At 55.7% G+C, this 15,639-nt stretch overlaps 8 protein-coding genes across 8 annotated transcripts; 5 read left to right on the top strand and 3 right to left on the bottom strand.

The window, feature by feature from the left end:
• Positions 1-95: 95 nt before the first annotated feature.
• On the top strand, positions 96-743 carry PG986_000052 (acyl-CoA N-acyltransferase; the record flags this gene model as incomplete). Its single annotated transcript, XM_066836274.1, has 1 exon — positions 96-743. One exon carries the CDS (start codon positions 96-98, stop codon positions 741-743), a length of 648 nt encoding a protein of 215 aa, XP_066705167.1.
• Positions 744-1,491: 748 nt separating this feature from the next.
• Positions 1,492-2,494, top strand: PG986_000051 (uncharacterized protein; the record flags this gene model as incomplete). The annotated part of the gene is made up of 3 exons (XM_066836273.1): positions 1,492-2,037; positions 2,087-2,206; positions 2,285-2,494. 3 exons carry the CDS (start codon positions 1,492-1,494, stop codon positions 2,492-2,494), a joined length of 876 nt encoding a protein of 291 aa, XP_066705166.1.
• Positions 2,495-3,265: 771 nt separating this feature from the next.
• Positions 3,266-5,529, bottom strand: PG986_000050 (MFS general substrate transporter; the record flags this gene model as incomplete). Its single annotated transcript, XM_066836272.1, has 9 exons — positions 3,266-3,428; positions 3,514-3,616; positions 3,685-3,968; positions 4,038-4,298; positions 4,361-4,434; positions 4,509-4,798; positions 4,861-4,892; positions 4,964-5,266; positions 5,513-5,529. The coding sequence occupies 9 exons, from the start codon at positions 5,527-5,529 to the stop codon at positions 3,266-3,268; spliced, it is 1,527 nt and encodes a 508-aa protein (XP_066705165.1).
• A 1,380-nt stretch (positions 5,530-6,909) lies between these two features.
• On the top strand, positions 6,910-8,244 carry PG986_000049 (uncharacterized protein; the record flags this gene model as incomplete). The annotated part of the gene is made up of 1 exon (XM_066836271.1): positions 6,910-8,244. The coding sequence occupies one exon, from the start codon at positions 6,910-6,912 to the stop codon at positions 8,242-8,244; it is 1,335 nt and encodes a 444-aa protein (XP_066705164.1).
• A 264-nt stretch (positions 8,245-8,508) lies between these two features.
• Positions 8,509-9,072, bottom strand: PG986_000048 (uncharacterized protein; the record flags this gene model as incomplete). The annotated part of the gene is made up of 1 exon (XM_066836270.1): positions 8,509-9,072. The coding sequence occupies one exon, from the start codon at positions 9,070-9,072 to the stop codon at positions 8,509-8,511; it is 564 nt and encodes a 187-aa protein (XP_066705163.1).
• Positions 9,073-10,083: 1,011 nt separating this feature from the next.
• On the bottom strand, positions 10,084-10,725 carry PG986_000047 (uncharacterized protein; the record flags this gene model as incomplete). Its single annotated transcript, XM_066836269.1, has 2 exons — positions 10,084-10,582; positions 10,640-10,725. The coding sequence occupies 2 exons, from the start codon at positions 10,723-10,725 to the stop codon at positions 10,084-10,086; spliced, it is 585 nt and encodes a 194-aa protein (XP_066705162.1).
• Positions 10,726-11,556: 831 nt separating this feature from the next.
• Positions 11,557-12,714, top strand: PG986_000046 (uncharacterized protein; the record flags this gene model as incomplete). The annotated part of the gene is made up of 1 exon (XM_066836268.1): positions 11,557-12,714. The coding sequence occupies one exon, from the start codon at positions 11,557-11,559 to the stop codon at positions 12,712-12,714; it is 1,158 nt and encodes a 385-aa protein (XP_066705161.1).
• Positions 12,715-13,224: 510 nt separating this feature from the next.
• Positions 13,225-15,595, top strand: PG986_000045 (uncharacterized protein; the record flags this gene model as incomplete). The annotated part of the gene is made up of 3 exons (XM_066836267.1): positions 13,225-14,278; positions 14,328-15,523; positions 15,578-15,595. 3 exons carry the CDS (start codon positions 13,225-13,227, stop codon positions 15,593-15,595), a joined length of 2,268 nt encoding a protein of 755 aa, XP_066705160.1.
• Positions 15,596-15,639: the final 44 nt, after the last annotated feature.

Here is a 15,639-nt window from a genome sequence, read left to right as displayed (position 1 = left end):
AAATGCTGGGCATTTCCTCTCGCTCTGCTCTTCGCTTCAGTCCATCGTCTACTTCTCAACAACTCATCCGCACAGTCGCCTCTCCATCATCCACCATGGCCGCCCTGAAATTCCGCGAGGGCACCGAAGCAGATGCCGACGCCGTCAGCAACGTCTTCTCCGACTCCTTCTCGGAGGACGGCATCACCAAGAGGGTCTTCCCCGCCACATCCGAAGGCGCCCGCGCCAGCATAAGAGACTGGCTCGGCGGTGGCTTCAAGGACCCTCACTCCCGCTACCTCCTGGCCGTGGACGACTCCAAATCCGGCGTCGAGAACGTCGTCGCCCTGGCCAAGTGGGTCGCGCCCTCCGCCGGGCCCAAGGCCCCCGAGGCCGAGGACTGGGCCGCCAAGATGGCCTGGCCAGAGGATGTCGACGCGGCCCTCGGCCGGGAGTTCTTCACCATGCTCGAGAAGAAGCACAAGGAGCACATGGGCTCCCGCCCGCACTGGTACCTCGAGCTCCTCGCCGTCCGCAAGAGCCACCACGGCAAGGGGCTCGGCAAGCATCTGCTGAACTGGGGCCTGGAGCGCGCCGACAAGGACGGCATCGAGGCCTACCTCCAGGCGAGCCCGGCCGGCGTGCCCCTCTACCGAAAGTACGGGTTTGAAGACATTGAGACCGTCCAAGTTAAGCGCGCAGATAATTATTCCGAGGTCTTCATGAAGCGCCAGCCGCGGCCGAGCCCGGGTGCGTCAGTATGAGAAAGCAATCTGACATCTAATCCACGACAACCATTCGGCGTCAATACGACAGACCCAACGTAGGGTGGTCATCATGTCCAGGCTGACCTCTTCCATTGAGGGGATCATGTCGACCTCACGTTTGAACCCTCATATCCTATTCCAACCAGTTTGAGGCGTCTGAGTACAGGGGATTGGCAGCCAGACATGCGCGGCTTGGCAGAAGACACTGCCACAATAAATTACTGCAAAAGTGTATGTCGACATGCGTTCCGCGTGGAGGCAAACAACTACTGGCAAGCAGCAACAGCTTCTACGGCTCGTCCCGCGATTTTGGCGCCAGTCCACTCCAGGAACGGTGCTGCAGCTTTTGTGTTTGCCTTTGATCATATGCCAATCATGCATATTTGGATGTACACATCTTGACGGATGTTGAATAAAAGCTATGGACCCTTGAGGAGCACACATCAAAAGGTTTCGCCCAGTGACCAGTCTAGGGAGGATGCATTCAATGCGATTTTCTAAATATCTAAGAACTATAAATAAAGCATTAGGATACGTACATAGTTGATATACCCCTGACGAAAGCGATACCAACATTTCATAACCATAAACTACAAGCTTGACAAACTCAGCCATTCAAAATCCCCTCCGGGCCCCTTGCAACGCCATCCACCTTGTGTCGAGAAAGTCGCGAAGAACCAGAAAGGATTTGGGAAAAGTTTTGGCACAAACGATAATATACACGATACATCACAATCACGCCATCATGGCACACGAATATCTGTTGATATACCTCCTCGCCACGGCTCGAAGCGCATTAGCAGCCGCATTGCCGCTATGGCCAACTATGCCCCCTGTATACAACCAAACCGAGATCCCTTACGTTACAACACTATGTAGTACCTTTCAGTACTACCCCAGCATCGCCAGCGTCATCACCAGTCCCAGCCCCAGTGCCAGCCCAAGCCCGAGCAGCACGGTAGCAGCATCGCCGTCGGCTCAGGACGTCGGCGGCGCAACACCAACAACCACAGAACCCCCGTCCCTCCTCACCATCTCCGTCGTCAACTCCCACACAGCCGCCATCTCCACCACCCACAACAGCAATGCCGGCGCGCCTTCGCCCGTCAGTGGGTCCCTGATGCCGGGCACGCTGGCCGCCGGCGCGACGGAGGCGATCGCGGTGCCCACGGACTGGGCCGGCATCATCTCGGTCAATGACGCGCAGTATCCCCCTTCCGACAAGAACAGTTTGATCGAGGCGAATTACCAGTACCGGGAGGCCGAGCGGTACGCGATTGCCGATGTCGATGTGAGCTACGTGTAAGTTGGCAGCATTGCTATCCCTCGAGGGCGTCCAGACGAAGATCTTTGTTGACAAGGCTCTTAGGAATGGATTTACCTTGCCGATTACCTGTTCTTGTAATAATATCGGCGTTACGGGGTGCAATAAGGATCTGTTTTCGTTAAGCTCTTGCCCGGTAAGTAACCCATCACCAGCACTGATAGTATTGGAACTTTTCCGCGACTAACCTGCACCATTGCTTTCCTACAAATAGCTCCCAACTGTGGCTGGCTCTTGCGCCAACCCCCTGCGATCCGATATTGGTGCCTCCGCAGCAAACCCCTTCTTTGCCCCTTGTCAAAACGCGGCGTATACATACCCCAACGATAACAAGGCGAACTCGCAGAACGAGTGCCAGGATGGGCAGATTGTTTGCTGTGTTGGCTCCAGCTGCCCGCCCAGCTACAAGCAGTCGAAGGACTGAGGGATAGTAAGGGGCGAGACTGAGATTTTGGAAGACGGCTCACTTTACATCTTACAACAGAGGCTTGCATGGACCAAGTCTGGCTATTTTAATAGACTTCATCATTGGGTAGTCCAACAGTCAACCCGGGAGATCCGCACTTGTCATCTCATATTCTATAGTACCTGACCGATCTGCTGTAGTGCTAGTTTAGGTATAAGGTAGTCGGGCCGGCCCTAGACCCCAAATACCCGTGGAATAACAACCTGCCATCATTTTGCCATTGGTAGCATTCCTCAGGCGGGTCGCCGCGAGCCCCTGAGCCCCTGAGCCCCTGAGAAAGCCAGCCCCTGAAGGAGTTGGACAACCAGAATCTATCAAGGACCAAAGACCCACGTGGTGCAGTTATCGTGCGCCACAGATATAGCAGAGTAACAAACGTTGGCAAGCTTGGGGAAAAGGAAAAAAATCAAGCGCAAACTATACCGGGCGAGCGGGGCCGGGCCATTAAGGCGAGCTATTCAGGTACTGTGGTAGCCAGATTGCAATAGCGAAACCCGCCATTACGTATTCGACCTCCTGGAAAACGACGCAAGGCCGCCGATACCTTCCCTTGTCCGGACTCACCGAGGCGGGGTTCACTTTCGTAGCTTGTATACAGACTTGGCGCAGGAGGGGCCCCCCGTGAATTGTTACAGCCAAGGCTTTCTTTGTTCTCTTTCCAACCAATATTTGTTTCTGCCTACTATTTCGCCATCGCCGGACTATAACACCAAAGGGTTCAAGATCCCTTCATACATCATGGCCCTTGGAGTCCTTGAAGTCCTCCATCTTTTCCCCATGAATCTTCTCCTGCTCCTCCATGGCGACGTCTGCCGGAATGCGGTCTGGTGTCGAGTTGACGAGGACGATCATGGGCCCGAGGCAGGCTCCCATCAGGGCGAAGGATACAATACTAGGCATGTCGTTAGCAACGTTTGGTAAACTTTTACAGGCGGCCCTGCCCTAGATTCGGGATAGGGGTTGGTGGGAAAACGTACAAGCCGATCAAAGGGCTGGTCTTGATCTGCGTGTTCATCCCGTAGGAGATCGCCTGCCCAATCGCCTCGAGGCATCGGAAGGCGGCGCCGTTGCGTACGTTGGCTAGATAATATCGTCAGCAAAACGAGTTCTTCGTGACTCATACGCGGATAGAGCCAGATTCGACTCACCTTGAGCATCCGTAGCAAAGGAAGAAAGCAGCCAGTACATGTACGACTGCGACAGGGGCCCCGTCGTCTGCACCAGGAAGTACGGCAGGAAGGCCGTCGGGTACAGCGAATCCTCCCAGTCGATGTGGCCCGGGTCGTGCTGGTTGAAGCGGACCTGCATGATGATGGACCAGATGTAGACGCCCGCGTTGAGGATGACGACGGTGAACAGGCCAATCTGCGCGCGGCGGCGCTGACTGACGCCCTTGAGGTCGAGGATGAAGCCGAGGCCGAAGCATCCCACGCTGTTGGCCCAGAGTCGTTAGCGGCTGGCCAGATTACGAGAAGGCGCAATGTTCTCGGGAGACACTTACATGCAGAAGAAGGGTGAGATCAGGGAGGAAAGCGCCCTCGACCGGGTCGTGAAGTAGATGCTGAGATAGGTCGACCAGGTGCCGCTGTAGAAGAACGACCACAGCGCCCACAGGGCCGAGAGCAGGATAAGACGAGACGTCATGGTGAACTTGATCAACTTGAACTCATCGCGCGTCCGCAGCTTCTCGGAGACTAGGATGCGCGTCCCGTCGGACCGGACCACCTTTTCGAGCGGAGAGAGCAGGAAGGCGAATGGCAGACTGTCATGCCGATCAGTTAGTACTAAAGTGGTTTGAACGTTGTTGTGTTTCCAGTCACTTACGCTAGGCACTGGATGATGATGAAGGCGACGTAGGTGTCAGGGGTAATACCCCCGCTGGCGCCTTTCTGGTGGTTCTTTGACAGGCTTAGGAGAAAAGGTCAGTCGCTACAGCCCTGGACAACAAAAGCAAAAAAAAGGGGGAACTCACTTGATAGCACCTCCCACCAGCTGCCCCAGATTCCGCGACACGATCCACAGGGCCAAGTACTTGCCGCGCGCCCCCCGTGGGCGCGAGCGACATGATGGCGCCCGACTCGGCGACGTACCAGCAGCCGGTGCCGATGCCGGTGATGAAGCCGCCGAGGATCAGGTACCACTGGTTCCCGAACGCGCTGTTGCAGTAGTAGGAGGAGCCCCGGATCGGGAAGGACATGGCGCCGATCACGAGGGCCCATTTGACGCCGAGCTTGTTGACCAGGGGGCCGCCGATCAGGCAAACTGCAGACACGTTAGCCAGCTGCTGTGAAATCGGACAGACGCAAGTTGGATAGGGGACTCACCAAGTGCGAGCATAGCATAGTTGATCGCAGTACTGTTTGTGAGGTGTCAGTCGCTGTGGTCCGTTCCGATTACTCATGGCACTGCCATTGACAAAAGACGTACGCAATGTTGGACGTTTGAGGCGTCGCCAAACCGCCACCGCCGAGTCCGGCGATGGCGTCCGACATGGCCGGCCCGCAGAAGGCCTGGACGCTGAGGAGCATCATCTGGGTCAAGCTGTGCTTGTAGAAGCGCTTCCACCGCGGCACCGTCTTCCGGTACTCGTCCATGTCCATGGCCTCGATGGTGACGTCCGGGTTGGGGTCGACGGGAATGGTGCCCTGCCCGCGCAGGGCGTCGTCGTTGCCGCCCGCGTGGGTGTTGGGGGCGCGGTGTCGAACTTGGACATGTTGAGGGTTGCCCGCACTCGGGGAAACGACGACTGGTGGGGAGAAGATTACACACGGAGAGTGGTAAAGGGGAAAGAGAGAAAAGGAGGCGCGATGAGAGTAGAGTTGCTGATACCACGATGGGAGGCGGCGATGGCAGATGATTATATAGCCGAGGCCTATCATCTAGATGCCTGTGCTATATCCGAGGACGACGACGTATGCAGTTCAGATCTTCCCCCAGGTAAGTGGATGCCAAGCTTATCTACGGGATAATCCCTACTATCTGTGTGTCCCCATTCTCGGAGCTGGGGTAAATGGAGCTGGATGTGACGAGTGTGGATCCAGATTCTCACATTCGGGAGGAATAGTATAGTTTAGACCTACTCTAACTCTCAGCCGACAGGCAGCTGACTCCGATATCTACCGCGCTATGTAGATGGACATTGCATGCTCGCATTGGAGGACTTGGGGTGTGTGGGGGCCTTGGGGGGTGGAGGCGGTGGTATCGCTCAGTAGCAAACGGGAGGGAATGGATTGGAGAGACAGAGTCCTGGGACTGGAACAGAATCTGGAGTCTAGCGCCCGTTCACGAGATAGGTCGTTTACCGGCCACATGGTATCAGGGGCTTGACTCTTTCGAGCAATGATAGCAGTCTGGCTGTTGCTTGTCCCTGTGCTCCGGTAAACGCCCCGAGGCGGGCGGGCAACGTGCAATTAATCCGGAAAGGGTAAGCAAGCCTGGAAGCTAGGCGGGGTGCTGCAGCGAACATGCACCCGGAGCCAGAGTCTAAACCGTGACGAGGCTATACCCTTTCCGGTAACTATAGCAGTTCGAGGCAACGCCAGGCGCGACAACTCCGGACATGGTCACGCGAAACATCAAGTTATCGATTTGGCCAAAGAGACAGCCAATAGAGACGATTGGGTATTGATAACCTCAATTGGCGTGACCCATATTCCGATCTATCAAGCCAGCTTTCCATTGAGATGAAAGAAGCGAGGAAGCGAGAAAGTTGGTCCCTTCTCTGTCGCTCTAACTGGATGTAGACTAGCTTCGGGCACTTGCCGACACTTGACTCAACCTCATGCCAAAAGATCATCACCACCAGGCTTGTCGCGACAGACGCCACCAGGGCGCGAATGATGTGCCAAAGGCGATAGAAACACCTAACTTACTCCGATACGAATGTTCCAAGGCAGACTACTCACTGATCCTGATGATCTTGACTCCTTCGGGATCGAGATACGTCGGTATCGGGTCGCATCGGTGAAGGGCCGGTGGAGCTGGAGGCTCTCGTCATCCAGGGTTCCCCGCCAAGATCCACCGTCCTACGATCCACCGGTCCACGGCCAACACTGCAGCATGACCCCTTCAAGATAAACCAATTAGTCAACAAGCATCGTCACTCCGAGACATTCGCTCGCCGCTTGCCATTCCTTCCTTCCTCTTGCTCGTCCCCTTTTCTCCCCAGCGGAAAATCATGGACTGACCATCGTACCACCCCGATGTCATGGTTCCTTGCGGTCTCGCTCCTATGCTTGCTTTTCTTGCTTAAATACGCCCTTTCAAATTGGCCCAGCACTCGCCCTTACAGGACTGATAGGTCATCTGAGACGGTCGACCACTGCTACAACAGTTTTCCGGAGAAGGGCAGTCGCACTCGCAACATCAACACCATGGCGGAGTCACGAAAGACCACCAGGGTCATCGTCGTGGGCGGCGGCGGCACCATCGGCTCGTCCACGGCCCTGCACCTCCTGCGGTCCGGATACACCGCCTCCAACATCACCGTCCTGGACACCTACCCAATACCCTCGGCCCAATCGGCCGGCAACGACCTGAACAAGATCATGGGCATCCGAATAAGGAACCCGGTGGACAAGCAGCTCAGCCTCGAGGCCCAGGACATGTGGCGCCACGACGACCTGTTCAAGCCCTACTTCCACAACACGGGCCGACTGGACTGCGAAGGCACGGAAAAGGGCATCGCTGCGCTAAAAGAGCAGTACCAGTCCCTGCTCGACGCCGGCGTCGGGCTGGAGAAGACGACCGAGTGGCTCGACGACGAGGACGCCATCCTGGCCAAGATGCCGCTGCTGGAGCGCGACCAGATCAAGGGTTGGAAAGCCATCTTCAGCCAGGACGGCGGCTGGCTGGCCGCGGCGAAAGCCATCAACGCCATCGGCGAGGAGCTGAAGCGCCAAGGCGTCACCTTCGGCTTCGGCGGCGCGGGCGCCTTTAAGAGGCCCCTCTTCCCGCCCGCGGACCGGACCGTCTGCATCGGCGTCGAGACGGTCGACGGGACCAAGTACTACGCGGACAAGGTCGTCCTGGCCGCGGGCGCGTGGAGCCCCGCGCTCGTGGACCTGGAGGGCCAGTGCTGCTCGAAGGCCTGGGTGTACGCGCACATGCAGCTCACACCAAAAGAGGCGGCCGGGTACAAGGGCTGCCCCGTCGTGTACAACGGCGATCTGGGCTTCTTCTTCGAGCCCAACGAGCACGGCGTCATCAAAGTGTGCGACGAGTTCCCCGGCTTCACGCGCTTCAAGCCGCACGTGCAGCCGTACGGCGCGCCCCGGCCGCACCGCGTCTCGGTGCCCCGCTCGCACGCCAAGCACCCCACCGACACGTACCCGGACGCGTCCGAGCAGAGCATCCGGCGGGCCATCTCGGCCTTCCTGCCGCGGTTCCAGGAGAAGGAGCTGTTCAACCGGGCCATGTGCTGGTGCACCGACACGGCCGACGCGGCGCTGCTGATCTGCGAGCATCCGAGGTGGCGCAACTTCATCGTGGCGTCGGGGGACAGCGGGCACTCGTTCAAGCTGCTGCCCAGCATCGGCAAGCACGTGGTCGAGCTGGTCGAGGGCCGGCTGGCGGACGACCTGGCCGAGGCGTGGCGGTGGCGGCCGGGGCAGGGGGACCCGTTGAAGTCGAGGCGGGCGGCGCCGGCGAAGGATTTGGCGGATATGCCGGGGTGGAATCATGATAACGAGGCGCAGGCCAAGTTGTAGAGGGAGTGAGAGGCATTGGAAAATCAAGTAGTTGATAATAATACCGATTCTTCGCATCTGTTGCAGTGTAGTACATCACCAAACGGTATGACCAAGAGTGAGACATTGCATTTTCTGTTTAGATGTGTATTTGGTTTTATTATCCGACTAGTATGGGAGGGGATGCAGCTAGCTATGACACTAGGCGGCGTTGAATTAATATCTCAGCCGGTATTCGTTTAGTACGGATCAGGCGCCCAGATCCTTATAGCATAAATGATAACATTAACCAAACCCCCAAGTCGTGGCACTGTCCGAGCGATCTCCGCTATCTCCATCTAGGGGGAAACTGCTGTGGCGCAACTCCCTGGCTGGCGCTGTCATCTGATCATCTGACCTAGTTGTCCGTCGGAGCGGCGGTGGCGTCGCTGACCCAGCTGGTGACGGGCCGGTCCGGGTAGATGTAGGAGGTGCTACAGGACATGGGGGAACACGGGTAGCCGCAGAAGTAGTCCATGATGGCCGTCGGGGCCGGGCTCGGGCAGCCGGGCAGGCTGTCGTAGACGGTGCTGAGCTTGAGGCAGGCGATCTGGGTGCTGGTGCAGGTCGGGCAGACGGCCACGGACGTGACGACGGGGCACGGAGTATAGGGGGTCGTGGTTGGAGATGGGGGAGCGTGACGACGGTGGTTATCTCGGGCTGGTCGGCTGCTACCGGGGAGGAAAGGGCGAGGCCGACGGCGCTAGAGGAGAAGCTTAGTTTGAGTACAACACCTTCTTGTTCCTTGTATAGGGGCGATGGGGTGGTTACGTACCAGGCAAGGGTCACTAGTCGACTAGAGTTCAACATTTTAAGAAGAGATTGGGACATTTGTCAAATCGTCACAGATGCTTTGGTTCCTGAGGCGGTCGTCTCATCTTTCTTGGATTCAGCAGTGAGCGTGTAGAAGGGACACTCGAAGGAAACCAACGAGCTTCTATAGCTTTGGATTAGGTAACCACCGCCAGATGAATTCCGTGTGAGCCCAGAACAAACTACGGCTGACATCCGAGCCACCCAATAGGACCGGAGAAACTACAATGCCATGCCGCTGACAATAGCAATCCGCGTCTAGCGTAATCTCCACGCTCATGCATATTCGTGTTAACCCTTAAGGAGTTATATCTTCCGGCTATGATTCGGGACGTCAGCAAAGTACTTACCACATTTATAATGTCCCTCAATTGTGCAATCGGGTCGCATACCGTGCGTCAAAGCGCACCTTCATCATCGTCCGGACCGGACTGCCAAGGGGCCGGATACAATACCCGCCTTGTATTTCCACCCATACGATAGCGAACCTCCCACAATGCTCGGATGCAGCCGTGTCAAGTGCCAAGTAGTGTGGGCCGCGAGGCCGTTTGGATACGAGAGCTGACGGTAAGGCCAAGACCTACCCCAGGCCGTACCCGGCAACCTTGCTTCATACGGCTCACTTGATTTTTCTTTTCTCTTTTTTTCTTTTCTTTTTCTTTTATTCTTCTTCCTTTCTTTCTTTCTTCTTTTCTACTGGTATGGGACTTCATGTGTGTCAACCTAGAAGACAAGTTTCCTGGATTCGCGTCACGCATACTCGAGTTGCAACAAGGATTCAAATGGCCAAGTGATGGATTGTTTGTACTGTAGTGACTGTAGTCCTGTTTAGATTTTGCGACATTTTCAGCGCACCGGGCGTTGCACAAGCCTAGACAGTAAGAGATGAAAGCTCGTTCTTAACGGTGGGTTCTCACGCCTCCATGGGGGGGATGCGAACCTCCCCAATCACTTCATGAGGGGAAGGGAGCGCAACAAACACTAAAGTTTGTGGCACAGGCACCTGCTTTAGGAAACCTTTCTGCCCTCCATCTCCACGTCCTTGTTCGCCTTGATGAGGACCGTACCCAGCGGCGGGCTTCCTTCGACGTCTTCGTTCCTGCGTTCAAGGGAGACGCACCCGATGCCAAGGTCTCGGCAGGTCGACTTGGCCTTCTCGATGATGTCGCCCATGGCCCGGCAGGCCCCGGGCATGACATCGGGGCGGGGAAGGCTGAGGAAGAGCTTGACGTCCGTCATCTGGGAGTCCCGGATAGACTGCTCCCATCTGTCAAACTGTTGGTTGAAGTCGCCGTTGTCGGGGTTGGCGGCGCTGACGTGCGCCAGGATCTTGTCGGTCCCCACATCCTGGTTGGCCGTGCCCACTGCGGCGGCGCCGATGCAAGTAGACAAACCGAAAGTGTAGAGCTCGTCGTTGGCGTTAGCACTGGCGACCGTGCCCTGGTCGACAGTTTCGCGAGCCCGTTTATCTAGGGTTTTGGTTACAACGTTGACAACGCTGGAACCCCTGTGGCGGCTCGGGATTAGGAGCACGTTTGGCCCAGAATGGCGGGAATAGACCTACCGGGGTACCTTGATGAGTTCTGCAGTCGAAGCGGTGACCAATAGAGCGGTCACGAGGACCTTGAAGAAGTTCTTGAACAACTGCATCTTGTCCAAGGGTGTCAAGAATCTCGTTTAGCTCCTCAGTGGCGGGCTTTCTGAACTAACTTGGATAGTAGGAAGTATAAGGGTTTGTTTGATACGAGTAGCGGTTGAATGTGAGCAGCTAGGGGGCGCGGCGAACGTACCTTTATAGGCATCAAGCGTCTGTTAATCTTTGGCCGTTCCATAATGTATAACATCCTGCACGATAGCGCCAAGGGATCCTTCTGGCCTACCTGGTCAAACTTTTATTAGGACATACGACGCATCGTTCGATCTACGCACCAAGAGATGCCTTATTGCCAGTAAGAGCCAAGCTATAGTCACGCCAGATATCATCATTGTCTCCCCGATCGGTGTGAGGCTACCGGAGAATTTCCTCCAGGGCTGAATGCTATAGCCTCAAGTGAATCAAAACAATGCAGGCTTCCACTAAGCTGTACGATTATTGTGGGCATGTAGTGTAAGTTCGTGCTGACTGCCTAGAGTCGGTGTCTGGTCACATGTATTAATAGGGCATGATCGACAGTTTTTGGAGTCGAAAGATGTTCCGCGGAGAGAAATCATCCTCAAACAGGAAAAAGGACTTACAGATATAGACAGTGCTTTCAACATATAGAGGGCTCGGACATCGATGGGATGGCTGTACAGATGACGCGTTACGGAAGTGAGATGACATCATCGTTGCACCAGCAGGCTCGCCATCCGCTTAGGGGCCATAAGCCATGGGCGGTAATAGATAGGTGCTTTAAGTCCATCATCCGAATCTGGGCACATTTGGTTCTTTCACACCACTCAAACTTTTCGAAGCACCCAGAGCATTAAACATCAGGAACGATGCCTCCAACCTATCCAACATCGCTGTTTGAGGCAACAGTCATTTCTGCCATGCCGGGAGACAATGCTTTTCACTTCTTCCCCAAGCTTCCAACCGAGCTACGCAGGCTTATTTGGACAATCTGCCTTCAACAGCAACGCATCATCACGATTAAAATCGTCCCCGACACCGGGTCCGACGACGGATATTTCGTCGAAGCACAAACGAGTTATCGGCATAGCAAGATTCTCCGCGTGTGCCGTGAGGCCAGGACGGCGGCGCTCGAGTTCTTCAGCCTCCGCATCCCGTGTGCCAATCTCGCTGCCCGCGTCCCGTTGTATTTAAGTCCCGAATACGACGTCTTGAACGTAGACCAAAAGAAATATGATGGCCTGGGCTGGTTTGTCGATCTTCTGCCCAAGCTTGCGACATATGACTCCCGGGGCGTCGGCGTCCTCAACCTGGCCACCAATCGCCGCGTGCTGAGCCCGATGTCGGATTTGGACAGGGAGCTATCGAAACTGCCGGCTCGCAAAAAGGAGGCTTTTGCACAAGCCGCCTCCCGCCTGCGACATTTGTGGGTTGTGGTCCTTGAAAACTCCAACACTCGGGCCATGGGCGGCGGTCTGAGCTGGCTCGACACGACGGTCCACCACAACCGGGCTGTCCCGGTCTTCCCGCTGCTGCAGACGTTCACCCGGCTCCCAGCAGACCCTCGCCCCATCGAGCGGGACCTCCGGCACATTGGCACCTTCTACCACCCGCAAGGACTGGTGGACCGGTGGCGACAGCTCGAGAAGGAGCTCGGGATCAGCCGGAGCGAGGAACAGCCGCCGCTGGAGCTACAGGTTTTGCTGGCCGTGGACGCGACAAACTCGTCCGAGTACCGGAAGCCCATTGTAGATCGCGCTTCGGCCGAGAGATTCGTCGAGAATGAGGAGAGGTGGTTCCGTGAGGATGTCTGCACCATGTTTGACGTACCTGTCCCCTACTGGGGAAACTACCTGGACAAGGAAGAGTGGGAGGGCCTGAGGCAAAGTCTCCCAGACGCCGTGGGGTTCTGGCTGTTCACGGCGGATGCGTTTGGCCACTTCCCCAAGAACGGCACTACTCCAATAAAGAGGGTGAGAGACTTGAGGGATCACCCACCGGAGCTTTGCGTATTTGATATGCGTTAGAATAGTGAATATGCCATTTCCTGCACTACCCAGAGACGAGAGGATTCCAGTTGACCATAGGCGAGAGCAGCTCCGCTCCGCCACAGTGGCCCCCCTTACGCACGAGGTGGAGTGGGTGATTGGGGACTATCTTCATAAACCCCCTCCCCTTAACGGCGAGTTACATACTTACTCAGCCTATTTTGATTTTATAAGAGGTGATTCCTAGAATAGTGGCCAGTCTTCAGTGAGAAAATCATAGGGCCGCCCACCCGCATCTAGCCGATCAATTGTGATTAGTACCGAGGTGAATGTGTGGCAATAAACAGCTCTGACGGGCGCAGCGTCTTACGCGGCATTTCACTGCCACTGCACAGCCTTACTGGACAGAAATCCAACTGACGCAAGTGCAGCTGAAGGTGGTGTAAGGGTTTCTTGTATTTTTTCACCAGCGTCTGTAGCTTACCGTCCTTCAGTTCATTCTCCTCATGGGGGGGGATTTGAGCACACTTTTGTGCTGACATTGGATCTATGGATCATCTACCCCGGCCGGTGGGTGCTTCGAGCCCTTTGAAATTCGAATACCACGGATCTGCAAGCTGGTCGGAAAAGACAACCGATTACGAACAATGGCGCTCATATCCGAGAATTCATGGATGGAAGCTGGACCCTTTCAGATACGCATCGGAAGCACTACCTATAGTCCTGGGAGGCCGCGCTTTCGAGCAGCTGGCTGAGCTGCTGCAGTCCTGGATGTTCTTCGGACCCCTGGCGATTGTCATAGAGCAGAGTGACCCTTTGGTGTTTGTTCGAAGCGCCGTCGATGGCGTACGTGTCATTGATACATCGGCGCTTCTCGTACGAGCCAAAGAATGGGTCGACGCGACGATTGCTGAATGGAGACAAAACAAACAGCCCTGGGGATTCGAGTCCGAGCGTCGTTTGAAGACCTTAGACTTTGCTTTGGACTTCGTTAGACATCTTCGTCAGCATGATTCAGAACAGCCCAGTCACGAAACTGCCGCCCTCTCGAATATCTGCCTTGCGGTCGACTTGTTGATCATAGTCTTGCATGAGGCTGTTGAACAAGTTTGGAACTCGCTGAATCCGCGAACTGCAACTGCCCCCTTCGATTGCTTCGAGTCTAGATTCTCTGGCTGGTCAAGGTCGGTAGCTGATTGCTTGAGCGAGAACGGCTGGTGTCCCACTGACCCCTCGCGCCTATCTGCTGCTGGCGGAATTGAGGCTGTCTGTGTAGCCAGTTTGGTCTGCAGGCGAGGCCCTGGTCTACCAACCCATGAACGGTGTGAAGAAGATGAATGCATCGCCTACAATGTGCCCAAAGGCACGTACGTACCAAAGCATGCGACGGCATGCCGCTATCGTGAAAGCTGTGGGGTGATAAGCGTACCTTCAGGGTCCCCGGATGACATCTTGGTCCAGACAGACTCTTACCCGATACTCCAGGCCAGTGTGCACTCGGAGTTTGGGGGACCAAACAGCCACCAACAAGAGCTGAGGGCCATCAAATACGAACCAGGAATGAAGTATATTGCGATATCTCATGTCTGGTCTGACGGTCTCGGTGATGAGCAAGGAAACACTTTGCGGGCTTGCCAACTGCATCGACTAAGTGGTTTACTTTTCGCGCTTACAGAAAGCTACAATGAGTCCATGGGTGGTTTCAAATGCACTGGGACTTCGAAGCCGAAGTGGACGCCCTACTTCTGGCTCGATACGGTCTGTGTTCCCCCACAAGAAGGAGGCAAGGAGACTTGCCTGTGCGAGAATGGCATCGTCATACGAGAATGCTTCGTTGGTCCTGGTACTGGACTCGGAGCTGCAATCCTGGCAATACCACAAGGGGACCGACGCCGAAGCCCTTTTGCGCATCGTTTCCTCGTCCTGGGCGAAGCGCGTGTGGACATTGTCTGAAGGGATCCTCGCCAGGCGCCTTGTCTTCCAGTTTGCTGACTGTCTGTTCGAGATTGAGGAGGTCAGAAACCGAATCCTGGCCAGGTTGCAAACCGATCCCCTTGCTGTTTTCACAACTTTAGAGAGGAAACTCTTCGTGCATATGGTGAACATGCGCAACATCAGGGGCCTAGAGCCGGTCGAACGGTTTGCCGACGGCTTCACACTCACGAAGCCACGCGGCACGAGTCACCCCGGAGACGACATCATCTCTCTCGCCGTTCTCGTAGGCCTGCCGCATATCGAAACCCTCTACGACATACACGGGTGGGACGAGCGGTGGATGGAGTTCCTGCGGCGGATGGAAGCCATTTCAGTAGGAGTACTCTTCTACCGCGGTCCCCGAATGGAGCAGCCTGGGTTTCGCTGGGCTCCTCGAACCCTTGGGTATTTGGGTCGTGAGGGATTCGGTACGAGCGAGGTCAAGGCTCACGTGGACTCTAGATTAGGCGGGCTCATCCTGAACTCCGTCGGGCTTCTGCTCACGGGGAACTGGTGGAAGATCAGCAACTTTAACCGCCAGAAGACTTTCTCTGACGCTCTATACGAGCCTGTAGAGGCCGGCAAACCTTGGTACGAAATTTCATGGGCCGACAACTGGCATAAATACCCAGTCTCGATGGCCAAGAGCGCAGCCGTGGAAGCAGCGTTTGGAACCAACTTGGCACTCCTATTCGCCGCACCAAATTTGAAGCTCGTCGGACCGAGTAGTCCAGCTATTCTGCTTTCTCAAGTCGTAGTAGACAAGATTGAAGGTATCATCTCGGGCACATATCTGGCTAGAGTCTATGTCGAGCCAATGGAGGAAAGGAGAGACCAGGGCGAGTTGTGCCTCCTTGGTGACGTCAATCACTGGGTGGGTTTAGATAACACGGCGAGGGGATCATATGAAGCTACTAGTTGTGATCAGATGTGGCTGGTAAAGTAGACTCAACTTCGGGAGGTTAGGTCTGGAAGAATGTTGTGTGTGTG

This window comes from Apiospora aurea (genome assembly GCF_038362705.1).
Source record: "Apiospora aurea strain CBS 24483 chromosome Unknown utg000001l_segment0_segment0, whole genome shotgun sequence".
NCBI classification, from domain to species: domain Eukaryota; kingdom Fungi; phylum Ascomycota; class Sordariomycetes; order Amphisphaeriales; family Apiosporaceae; genus Apiospora; species Apiospora aurea.
Note: the sequence above shows the minus strand (reverse complement) of the source record. Positions and strands in the feature narration are given on the sequence as shown.